This window comes from Garra rufa, chromosome 13 (assembly GCF_049309525.1).
Source record: "Garra rufa chromosome 13, GarRuf1.0, whole genome shotgun sequence".
Taxonomy (NCBI): domain Eukaryota; kingdom Metazoa; phylum Chordata; class Actinopteri; order Cypriniformes; family Cyprinidae; genus Garra; species Garra rufa.
The window spans coordinates 37,785,986-37,799,506 of NC_133373.1; the positions used below are offsets into that span (position 1 = coordinate 37,785,986).

The following is a 13,521-nucleotide window of genomic DNA, read 5'->3' on the forward strand; positions in this document are numbered from 1 at the left end:
ATTGTTTTTTCGTTTTTTTTTTTTTTTAAAGAAATTAATACTTTTATTCAGCAAGGATGTGTTAAATTGATACAAAGTGATAATATGAAGACTTATACTGAGAGAAAAGATTTCTATTTTAAATAAACACAGTTCCTTTTATCTTTTATACATCAAGGAATAAAAGTATCACAGGTTCCAAAAAGCTTCAGTCAGTTTACAATAAAGGAAAATGCATATGTATTTTTGGTTCCAGGTTGACTTCATGAAACACAACACACTTGGGTCTTTCTCTGACCTATATGTCAATCAAAGAACAAACCTAGTTGTCCTCATCACATTACAGTCTTTCTTGAATGTGAGACTTCAAGAGGAAAAACAGCAAGTGTAAATGTCACGTGAAAGCGAGAGGGGTAATTTGAGGAGAAATGGCATTGCGGATGCTTCTAGAAGCTCAACACACAGAAGATTTATATTCCTGGCGGGATTCCCCGCCATCGGCCCGCGTTGGGTCCCAGGTGGCGCGGCGCAGGCGTGACCTCACCTGCTATGAATCTCTGAAATGAGAGAATTAGGGAGGAATGTGCAAACACACGGGCTGGAGATGAGCGTGATAAGTGGAAGGAAGGAGTGCGAATGAAAAGTGCCACCGTAACAAACTACAAATTGTGTTTTTATACATTTTCCATGACTTTTTTTGATGGTGCATTACACAAATGAGCTCTATTTTAGAAATGCGATACAATTAAAATGAAAAGCAAAAGATTCAATCTAAATTTACACTATTTTTTACAGTTTTTCAAAAATGCATGTGCAAATGCATATTTTTCAAAAATGCTAATTTAAAATGTTTCATCATATTTTGGTTAAATCAGCTTAAAACATTTTTATGAAGTAGTTTTGAGCTAAATATTGTTCACTACTCAAGTTCAGGGTGGTAAACGGGAAGTAAGGGGACCGTGACTGTGGTTGACCGCTATAGGGGTCTTATCAAAATATGAAAGAGCTCATTGTCTCTGTCAGGAACTGTTTGGATTTTGCAGTTATGAGTCACCTGATTTTTCTAAAGATAAATATATTGTTTAATAAATAATATATATGTAGCATATGAGAGCTTTTCATAATATTAAATGGAGAAAATACAAGACTGTTGAAAAGCTTGGGGTCAGTACAATTTTTATGATATTTTTAAACGAATGCTTTTATTCAGCAAGGATGCGTTAGGTTGTTTAAAGTTGACCAATATATTTTAATTTTACAAAAGATGTCTAAAGTATATGAAGCTTTAACATTAAACTGAAACCGTTTTTAACAATAATAATTAGAAATGTTTCTGGAGCAGCAAATCAGCAAATTAGAATAATTTCTGAAGGATCATGTGACACTGAAGACTGGAGTAGTGATGCTGAAAATTCAGCTTTGCATCACAGGAATAAATTACACTTTTGGATATATTTAGATAAAAATTATTTTAAATCATAATAATATTTACTGTTTTTTTTTTTTTTTTCAGATATCAAATAAATGCAGCCTTGGTGAGCATTTACTAGTGGTGTCTTTTTTTTTTTTTGAATATGAAAAAATCTTTTTTTCCAACCAACCTCAAACATTTGATCAGTGGTGTATGCAATTCATATGCACATTTTAATAATAGAAGTCTACACTACAAAAAACATATCCTTAATCAATACCTTTGTGTGTGTGTGTGTGTGTGTGTGTGTGTGTGTGTGTGTGTGTGTGTGTGTGTGTGTGTGTGTGTGTGTCATTTAATTTAGTACAGTAACATATTTCAGAACAAAACAGGACATTAAAAAATGACCCCCCAAAAATAATTTTTTTTTCCATCTCTAATAACATTTTTTTTGGAGAAGTGTTCCTAATAATATGTCATATTATTCCTTTTTCTTCATACACATTTATTTAAGTATCTGCTCTGATCCCTTTAATATGACAACACACTGAGCTTCCAGAAAAGCTACTGACCCCCAGAGCTCCCCATGTTGTGATTAATGTTGATTTGAGTCTATTCATGTCCATATATAGCTCAGATAAAGCTGGTGTAATGACTGGAGCTCTACAGGGCCTCAATGTGCCTGTTTCACGTTCTCAGAAGAACAACACGCTAACAACAGGCCTCTCTGATGCTGTCACCCCATCATCTGTCGCTCCAAGGCCCTTTGTGTGATTTAGGACAGCCTGTGGGACCTAAACAATCATGTGCAATTCACAGCTTTGACGCCACGTGGTTGTAGGCACTTTAAAATTAAGCTATTGTGAGAAGTGTTTGCAAAAAAAGAGGCAATTTTCACTCGGAAATTGCTTGTAAATTTCTCAACAAAGAACTGAAAGTAACACATTTAATTAACATTCAATTTTGAAGTACAAAATCTGACATACTTCAGTAATATTTGTTTTATCTAACTTTAGAAGAAAACAAATTGTGTAGAAAACGAAGTATTTGTCAATTGCTAAATTATTTAGCAATCTGTTCAAAAACATGATGATTAAAATAAAATAAAAATAATTATTTCTGTTATAGTTTATAGTTATAGTTAATCTTGTTACTGTGTAATTTAACCATTTCAGAGCAGGGTTATTAAAAAAGGTTAACTAAATCCAAAAAAACATGTCTTGTTAAAAGAAAAAACTGGTTTAAAATAACATTAACAACTAAAAATTAAATAATAAAAAATATAGACCTTAAAAAAAACTAACAAAAATTGCACTACAAAATTATTAAAATGTAAAAAAAAAAAAAAAAAAAAAATGAACTATGGCATACCATATTATCTTAATATTTTAAATTTTCAACAAATTTTTGTGACAACTTTTGAAAACTACCTTTTAATTTCAGAGCAGGGTTATTATTTTTAATTAAAACTAAATCTTTAAAAACATGTCTTGTTACTTTAAATTAAAAAAAAAATAAACTGGTTTAAAATAACATTTCTCATGTATTAAAAAACTAAAAACTAAATAATAAAAATATAGACCTTAAAAAAAATAACAAACAAAAATTGCACTACAAAATTACTAAAATGTAAACGAATAAAATAAAAAGAACTATGGCATACCATATTATCTTGTTTTAAGAATATATACTACAAATTTTTGGTGTAAAAAATTTTTTTAACAAATTTTCTCATTTTCTCATTTCTTTCTCATGTATTAAAAAACTACATTACATTACATTAAAACAAATATTGCACTACAAAATTACCAAAAAACGTTTTTAAAAATATGAACTATGGCGTACCGCAGTATCTTGTTTTAGGAATATATACTGCAAAAGTTTTGGTGTAAAAACAATTTTTAAACAAATTTCTTAGAAATTGCTAGTAAATTTCACAAACAATTACAAAGAAACTGCAAGCAACATGACATTTTAAAGTAGAAATGCTGTAATAGTATTTAAATATAAAACATACTCCAATAATCTCTGTTTTATTGACAACTTTTGAGAAAAAATAGTGTTGAAATCTACCTTTTAATTTCAGAGCAGGGTTACTATCTTTAATTAAAACTAAATTAATAAAAAACATGTCTTGTTACTTAAAAAAAACTGGTTTAAAATAAACATTTCTCATGTATTAAAAAAAAACTAAAAATTAAATAATAAAAAATATAGACCTTAAAAAAAACTAACAAAAATTGCATTACAAAATTACTAAATATGTATATATATAAAAAAAAAAAAACCTAAAAAAAAACAAAACAAAAAAAAAACTATGGCATACCATAGTATCTTGTTTTAAGAATATATACTACAAATTTTTGGTGTAAAAATTTTTTTTCAACAAATTTTCTTCAGACTTCAGTGGTTTAAAATAACATTTCACATTTCTCATGTATTAAAAAACTACATTACATTACATTCAAACAAAAATTGAACTACAAAATTATTAAAAACGTTTTTAAAAATATGAACTATGGCGTACCACAGTATCTTGTTTTAGGAATATATACTGCAAAAGTTTTGGTGTAAAAACTATTTTTAAACAAATTTCTTAGAAATTGCTAGTAAATTTCACAAACAATTACAAAGAAACTGCAAGCAACATGACATTTTAAAGTAGAAATGCTGTAATAGTATTCAAATATAAAACATACTCCAATAATCTCTATTGTTTTATTGACAACTTTTGAGAAAAAATAGTGTTGAAAACTACCTTTTAATTTCAGAGCAGGGTTACTATCTTTAATTAAAACTAAATTCATAAAAAACATGTCTTGTTACTTAAAAAAAACTGGTTTAAAATAAACATTTCTCATGTATTAAAAAAAACTAAAAATTAAATAATAAAAAATATAGACCTTAAAAAAACTAACAAAAATTGCATTACAAATTACTAAATATGTATAAATAAAAAACAACAACAACAACAACAACAACAACAAAAAAACTATGGCATACCATATTATCTTGTTTTAAGAATATATACTACAAATTTTTGGTGTAAAAATTTTTTTTCAACAAATTTTCTTCAGACTTCAGTGGTTTAAAATAACATTTCACATTTCTCATGTATTAAAAAACTACATTACATTACATTTAAACAAATATTGCACTACAAAATTACTAAAAACGTTTTTAAAAATATGAACTATGGCGTAACGCAGTATCTTGTTTTAGGAATATATACTGCAAAAGTTTTGTGTAAAAACAATTTTCAAACACATTTCTTAAAAATTTCTAGTAAATTTCACAAACAATTACAAAGAAACTGCAAGCAACATGACATTTTAAAGTAGAAATGCTGTAATAGTATTCAAATATAAAACATACTCCAATAATCTCTATTGTTTTATTGACAACTTTTGAGAAAAAATAGTGTTGAAATCTACCTTTTAATTTCAGAGCAGGGTTACTATCTTTAATTAAAACTAAATTCATAAAAAACATGTCTTGTTACTTAAAAAAAAACTGGTTTAAAATAAACATTTCTCATGTATTAAAAAAAACTAAAAATTAAATAATAAAAAATACAGACCTTAAAAAAACTAACAAAAATTGCATTACAAAATTACTAAATATGTATATAAAAAAACAAAAAAAAAACAAACAAACAAAAAAAAAACTATGGCATACCATAGTATCTTGTTTTAAGAATATATACTACAAATTTTTGGTGTAAAAAATTTTTTTCAACAAATTTTCTTCAGACTTCAGTGGTTTAAAATAACATTTCACATTTCTCATGTATTAAAAAACTACATTACATTACATTTAAACAAATATTGCACTACAAAATTACTAAAAACGTTTTTAAAAATATGAACTATGGCATACCACAGTATCTTGTTTTAGGAATATATACTGCAAAAGTTTGGTGTAAAAACAATTTTCAAACACATTTCTTAAAAATTTCTAGTAAATTTCACAAACAATTACAAAGAAACTGCAAGCAACATGACATTTTAAAGTAGAAATGCTGTAATAGTATTTAAATATAAAACATACTCCAATAATCTCTATTGTTTTATTGACAACTTTTGAGAAAAAATAGTGTTGAAATCTACCTTTTAATTTCAGAGCAGGGTTACTATCTTTAATTAAAACTAAATCCATAAAAAAAACATGTCTTGTTACTTAAAAAAACAAACTGGTTTAAAATAACATTTCTCATGTATTAAAAAAACCCTAAAAATCCAATAATAAAAATTATAGACCTTAAAAAAAAAACTAACAAAAATTGCACTACAAAATTACTAAAATGTAAACAAATAAAATAAAATGAACTGTGGCATACCATATTATCTTGTTTTAAGAATATATACTACAAATTTTTTACAAACTGTTAAACTGTTAACGTTATCTGTTATAGTTTTTAATCTTGTTGCTGTGTAATTTAACCATTTCAGAGCAGGGTTATTATCTTTAATTAAAACTAAATCTATAAAAAAAATTCTTGTTACTTTAAAATAAACATAAACTGGTTTAAAATAACAAAACAACAACAACAACAACAACAACAACAACAAAAAACAAAACAAAAAAATAAATAATAAAAATATAGACCTTTTAAAAATTGCACTACAAAATTACTAAAAATGTAAAAATAAATGAATAAATAAATGAACTATGGCATACCATAGTATCTTGTTTTAAGAATATATACTACAACATTTTTGGTGTAAAAACAATTTTCAACAAATTTTCAAACAAATTTCTTAGAAATCGCTAGTAAATTTCACAAACAATTACATAGAAACTGCAAGCAACATGACATTTTAAAGCAGAAATGCTGAAATAGTATTTTAATATAAAACATAATCTTTATTGTTTTATTGACAACTTTTGAAAAAAAAAATAGTGCTGAAACTACCTTTAAAAAACTAAAACCTAAGCATTTTGTCATTTGCTGAATGGATTGTCAATCTGTTTAATTTAATCTAACTATTTACAAGAAAAGAATAATTTTTGAGGTTTTGTATCATGCGTTATGATGAAAACTGTTACGTTCTCTGTTATATCTCTGTTATAGTTTTTAATCTTGGTACTGTGTAATTTAACCATTTCAGACTTCAGACTTTCAGGGTTATTATCTTTAATTTAAACTAAATCCAAAAAAATATGTCTTGTTACTTTAAAATAAACATGAAGTGGTTTAAAATAACATTTCACATTTCTCATGTATCAACATTTTAAAGTAGAAATGCTGTAGAAATGCTGTAATAGTATTTAAATATAAAACATACTCCAAAAATTTCTATTGTTTTATTGACAACTTTTGAGAAAAAATAGTGTTGAAAACTACCTTTTAGAGGTTCAGAGCAGGGTTACTATCTTTAATTAAAACTAAATTCATAAAAAACATGTCTTGTTACTTTAAAAAAAAATGGTTTAAAATAAACATTTCTCACGTATTAAAAAAAACTAAAAATTAAATAATAAAAAATACAGACCTTAAAAAAACTAACAAAAATTGCATTACAAAATGACTAAATATGTATAAATAAATAAAAACAACAACAACAAAAAACTATGGCATACCATAGTATCTTGTTTTAAGAATATATACTACAAAATGTTTGGTGTAAAAACAATTTTGTAGAAAATTGCTAGAAAATTTCACCAAAAAAAAACTATTATAGTTTTTTATCTTGTTACTGTGTAATTTAACCATTTCAGACTTCAGACATGAACTGGTTTAAAAAAACATTTCAGATTATATGCATTAAAAAACTAAAAATCAAATAATAAAAAAACTTTAAAAAACAAAACAAAAATTGCACTACAAAATTACTCAAAATGTAATATTTCAATAATAATAATAAAAACTAAAAATATTAATAAAAACTACACAATCATTCCATAAGAAAATTTCATTTAAAAATCTCTTTTTAACATCTTTGAATCATGTATGGGATGCTGTGTAAAGCTCATCTCCTCACCTTTCTCTCTCCTGCTCCAGCAGGTTGGTGAAATCATCGCTTTTGTTCATGAAGTCAACGTGTTTGCGCTTTTCACTGTCCAGTTCGGTGACGGTGCGTCGGTGGCATTTCTCAGCTAGGAGCAGCTGCTCTAACATACGCCTGTACGTCTCACGGTGCTTCTCCTCCAAACGGTCCAGCTTTAGAGACACAAGGATTATCAGCATCATAAACTGCTTGCACTGGCACAACAATATGTTTGTTTAAACAGTTTAGAGATGAACAAGGCACCTCGATCATAGGGATCTCATAAACATCGTCTCTAATCAAGTCGTTGCTGGTCATCAGACTGTCTCTCTGCAGAGCTTGAAGAGGTTTGACTGGAAGCGCAGATCCGTAATGAGCCTCCAGAACCTCGGGTCGTGTTCTTTCAGACTGCAGCATGTGGATAATATCCTCACGGGCCTAAAGGATACAATCACTGCATTAGCACTTTGATATAAAGCATACCATGGTACTGAATGTTTATCATATGTGACCCTGGAGCACAAAACCAGTCTTAGGGGGCACGGGTATATTGTAGCAATTGCCAAAAATACACTGTATGGGTCAAAATTATACATTTTTCTTTTATGCCAAAAATCATTAGGATATTAATTAAAAATCATGTTCCATGAAAATATTTTCTAAATTTCCTAAGAACATTTTCAGACAACTTATTTTGATTTGGACCCTCAGACTCTAGATTTTCAAATAGTTGCATCTCAGCCAGATATTGTCCTATCCTAACAAACCATACGTTGATGGAAAGCTGATGTATAAATCTCAGTGTCCAGGGTCATATATTCAAATACCACAGCATATGATTACTTTGGTAAATACGTGGCACACAAAAAAGAACAATTGCATACCACAGTATCTTGTTTTAACAACATATACTACATGTAAAAACATTGCTAGTAAATTTCACAAACGATTACAAAGAAACTTCGATTTAAACATGACATTTTAAAGTAGAAATGCTGAAAAAGTATTAACTTAATTAACTTAATTAACATAACATAAATAGTTATGAACTATTAACATAATCCACAAATTTTTGTTTTATTGACATCTTTTGAAAAATATTTTTTAGTGTTGAAAACTACTTTTCAAAAAACTTCCCTAAGCATCTGTCATTGAATGGATTGTCAATCTGTTTTATTTAAATGTAATCATTTTACAAAGTTTTTGTATCACGAGTCATGGTGCAAACTGTCAAAATCTCACTGTGCACCAGCAGGGGGCGCTATTCGCTTCCATAAAATTGAACACTAATAACCATATGACATTGGCTGTGTGAAAAAAAAAAAATCATACTATCATACTTCTTTTGCAATTTATGCACTATATTGTACATACTGTGTGCATTATGCAAATTTACTGTATGCACAGAATATCCAAATTACATTACCATTCAAAAGTTGCTAAAATGTTTTCATAATTTTAAAAGAAGTGTCTTATGCTCACCAAGGCTGCTTTTTTTGTTTGATTAAAAATGCAATGTCAAATATTATTACAATTTAAAAGAACCGTTTTCTATGTGAATACATTTCAAAATGTAATTTATTTCTGTGATGCAAAGCTGAATTTTCAGCATCATTACTCCAGTCTTTAGTGTCACAAGATCCTTCAGAAATCATTCTAATATGTTGATTTGCTGCTTGAGAAATATTTCTGATTAATATCTGATGAAAGCAGTTCTGTTGCTTCATATTTTTGTGCAATAAAAAGTTCACAAGAACAGCATTTATTTAAAACAGAAATCTTTTGCAGCATAAATGTTATGAATTTCACATTTGATGTGAATTGAATCTAATGCATCCTTGCTAAAAAGTAGTTTATAAAAAATAGAAATAACCGCAAACTTGTTCTTGTGAATGGTAGTGTATTTCAATCGCCAAAATGTGCAGTACACAATCACATCATACTGTATTTGCTATGACCCTGACAAGGTTTTCATTGCAAAATCATTGTATTGCAAAATCATAATATATTAATATGGAATCAGTATATAAAGTATATAAAGCTTCATAATACTTTTGTCATCTTATGTAATTCTTTTTTGAATGACAGTGATGTTTTTCAAAGATTATAGTTTAAGTATTTCTACTTTGTCTTTCTAATTATTCAAAAGTTTTAAGCAAATTCTGAGCAAAAGTGGTTTCAAATGAAGTCCTACATCATTTTTTTCAATAAATGGTATCATGCAGTGCAAACCTCACCTGAACTTCTCCCTCCATGACCCCCAGCAGACGGATGAGCTCTTCTTTGGAGAGCTCCATCAGTCCGGCTCTCCTCTGCTGCGTCTCAAGAGGCTTCTGAGGCTTTTTCAAAGTCCCAGAAACAGCCTTCTCCTCACTGCTCTCTTTTTCCTCCTGAGCTTTAGTTTTCTTCTTCATCAGCTCCTGTTTGCTTCCCTCTTTCTCAATGCTGTGGATTTTAGTGAGCGGCTTCAGTGGTCTGTTCTCTGGCCCCTCCATATCACTGGTCCTGGACCTCATCTTCACCTGCAAGTGCAAACAACATCATCAAAATCTAGCACAGTTAGAAAAATTAAACATCTAATAACTTTCAGCACACTGCAAACTGTTCTTCCTCTGTATTTTTGTGTTATCGTCTAGTACAAATGTGACCCTGGGCCACAAAACCAGTCTTAAGTAGCACGGGTATATTTGTAGCAATAGCCAAAAATACATTGCATGGGTCAAAATTATTATTTTTCTTTTATGCCAAAAATCATGAGGATATTAAGTAAAGATCATGTTCCATGCAGGGATTCTGAAATGCCCTACACTGTAAAAAGTTTCAACTTAAAAACTTAAGTTTAGCAGCTGCCTTAAAATTTTAAGTTAAATCAACTCATTTTTAGTGTAATAAGTTAAAATGACTTGTAGTTTTAAGCTGATTTAACTTAAAATATTAAGCTTAGCTTTTTAAGTTGAATCTGGTGAAAACTTTTTACAGTGTACTATAAATATATCAAAACTTTTTTCAAAACATTTTTGGTTAGTAATTTGCATTGCCAAGAACGTCATTTGGACAACTTTAAAGGCCATTTTCTCAATATTTAGATTTTTTTGCACACTCAGATTCCAGATTTTTAAATAGCTGTATCTCTGCAAAATATTGTCGTATCCTAACAAACCATACATAAATGAAAAGCGTATTTATTCAGCTTTCAGATGTGTCAATTTCAAAAAATGGACCCTTATGACAGGTTTTGTGGTCCAGGGTTACAAATATCTAAACATTCCTCAAACAAGATACATTAAGAAGCAAAATGACAAAGGACTTTTTTTCAGTTTTTCTGAAAAAAAAAAATGCATCAAAATGAAGTGTTTTATAATCATATCTGACAATATGATAATAAAAATAGGTTTATCTTTGAATTAAGTTGATCTATATGACCCCATTAGCAAATCTAAGATGTAGATTAGTGTGTTTCTTCATTAGATTAGTAGAAATGTAGCATTCCATCACTTGCTCACCAATGGATCGTCTGTAGTGAATGGGTACCGTCAGAATGAGAGTCTAAATAGCTAATAAAAACATTGCAATAATCCACAAGTAATCCTCCAGTCCATCATTTAGCGTCTTGTGAAGCCAAAAGCTGAATGTTTGTGATGAACAAATCAATCAATAAAACATTTTAACTTTAAACCACTGCCATAATCCAAAAATCCAGTGGAAAAAGTCCATATCCTGTTGTCTCTCACATCCAAATCCACCAACATATTTGTTTAGAGCCGTTTTGAACTGTTTTTACTATTAAACAGTGCTTGATCTGTGCACATTTCTATCCTGATTCAGATGAGGCAAATCTTTGGATTATGAACTTCTGTTTTAGCCGGAAGCAATGGTTTAAAGTTAAAAACATCTTACAAACACACAGCTTTTGGCTTCACAAGATGCTAAATGATGGACTGGAGTGGTGTGGATTACTTGTGGATTATTGTGGTGTTTTTATCAGCTGTTTGGACTCTCATTCTGACGGCACCCATTCACTGCAGAGGATCCATTGGTGAGCAAGTGATGCAATGCTACATTGCTCCAAATCTGATGAAGAAACAAACTCATCTACATCGTGGATGGGCTAAGGATGAGTAAATGTTTAGCAAATTTTCATTTTTTGGTGAACTGGATGTATCTTGATTTAAGAATTGAACTGAATGTGACTGAAAAAAAGAAAAATATTGAGGATGAAAATAATATTTTTCGCTATGCATGGTTGCAATGGTGTATGACCTAAAAAAAAACTCTGCAATTTGTCAGTTTTATAGTAATTTTACAACTTTTTTACGGTGTATGTTTTTCTACAAGACTCTCATATCAAATGTCCGCAGTCTCATGCTCTGAGCCAACTCTTGATATTTTAATATGTAGTTTGCCCTTGTAGCTAATCTGCAACAGCCTCGTGTCTCATGTTCCCATGTGCGGATTTAAGAGGGGGATTTCCCTGAGAGAGAGAGAGAGAGCGAGAGGGGGATGTAATGAGTGCTGAGCTCAACTATGACATCAGGATTTTTGATAAAGTGCGTACACGCTGCCTCCCGTATGATCTCACACCCAACCTATCTGGTCTGGCTCACGCTCAGATCCAGCACTGCCCTCAAGAGTATCTCAGAGAGATCTCTGCTCCAATCCCACACATCGCTCACCATCGGCGTTCTCATCAGAACTGTGTCTGGATGAAAGGGCTGTGAAACTGCAGAAGATCAGAGCATTTAATGAAACTTATTATTAAAACAAGATGTTCAGTTCACTATGGTGAATTAGATCATCAAGCCCCCACATTTGAGGATTTGAGCAACATTATGAGAACTAATCTAATAGGAATGAAGCTTTTTCATACTAGAGTAATTCATTTAGCTCTTTTTATCCAAAGATACTTATTTGAACTTATGATTCTGGAACTATTTAACACTATACACTGCTGTTCAAAAGTTTGAGAACAGTAAAACCAGTAATGTTTTTGAAAGCTCATCAAGGGTGCATTTATTTAATCAAAAATACAGAAAATAACTGTTATATTGCGAATTGTTATTACAATATAAAATAATGGTTTCTGATTTAATAAACTATGATTTATTCCTGTGATGCACTGAATTTTCATCAGCCAGTCTTAAGTGTCACATGATCCTATAGAAATCATTCTAATATTTATTATTAGAATGAGAATGATCAGTGTTGGTAACAGTTGTGCTGACAAACATTTTTTGGCAACCTGTGATACTTTTGATGAATAAAAACTTAAAAGGAACAGCATTTATTTAAAATATAAATCTTTTCTAAGAATATAAGTCTTTGCTATCACTTTTTATCAATTTAACATATCGTTGCTGAATAAAAGTAAGAATACAAATTTACTGACCCCTAATTTTTGATTGGTAGTGTATATTGTTAGAAAATATTTTTATTTTAAATGATTGCTGTTCTTTTTATTCATCAAAGAATCCTGAAAAAGTATCACAGTTTCCAAAAAAAAATATTAAGCAGCACAACTGTTTCCAACATTGATATTAAATCAGCATATTAGAATGATTTCTGAAGGATTATGTGACACTGAAGACTGGAGTAATGATGCTGAAAATTCAGCATTATATCACAGGAATAAATTAGACTTTATTATATATTAAAATAGAAAACCATTATTTTACATCGCAATAATATTTATTTTTTTCTGTATTTTTGATCAAATAAAATGATATCTATAATTAAATAAATATATAACTATTAAATATGAAATATCTATCTATTTATCTATGTATCTATCATAACATTTTACAGTATATACATGTTTATGAAAAAAGATATTTTGTGTTTGATGTGTTGTGTATATCTGATATCGTCAAAACATCTACATGTGAAATATTATTATTAATTATAAATATATATATTTAAAATATATATAATAAAGCTTATTTTAAAATAAATAATTCCAATTTTATGTATACTTAAACTATAAATTTTATACTGTTTTTATTTATAATTTGTATGTATACTATTTGTTATATATATATATATATATATATATATATATATATATATATATATATATATCAGTGGCGGCTACTGGTCTGTCAAATAGGGGAAGCTCATTTTCGGTCTACATCATAAAATTGTCTA

The 13,521-nt window shown here is 29.0% G+C and overlaps 1 protein-coding gene across 3 annotated transcripts in view; it reads right to left on the reverse strand.

Annotated features, from left to right (window-relative positions):
- The window catches only part of filip1b (filamin A interacting protein 1b), a 44,792-nt gene that overhangs the window by 14,031 nt on the left and 17,240 nt on the right, over positions 1–13,521 (reverse strand). For all 3 annotated transcript variants that reach the window (XM_073816459.1, XM_073816458.1, XM_073816457.1), the window contains exons 2-4: positions 9,618–9,902; positions 7,645–7,818; positions 7,375–7,553 (exon numbers count right to left, since the gene is read on the reverse strand). In XM_073816459.1, coding sequence (XP_073672560.1) covers positions 7,375–7,553; positions 7,645–7,818; positions 9,618–9,896 — 632 coding nt within the window. In that variant the 5' untranslated portion in view covers positions 9,897–9,902. The remainder of the gene's footprint in view (positions 1–7,374; positions 7,554–7,644; positions 7,819–9,617; positions 9,903–13,521) is intronic.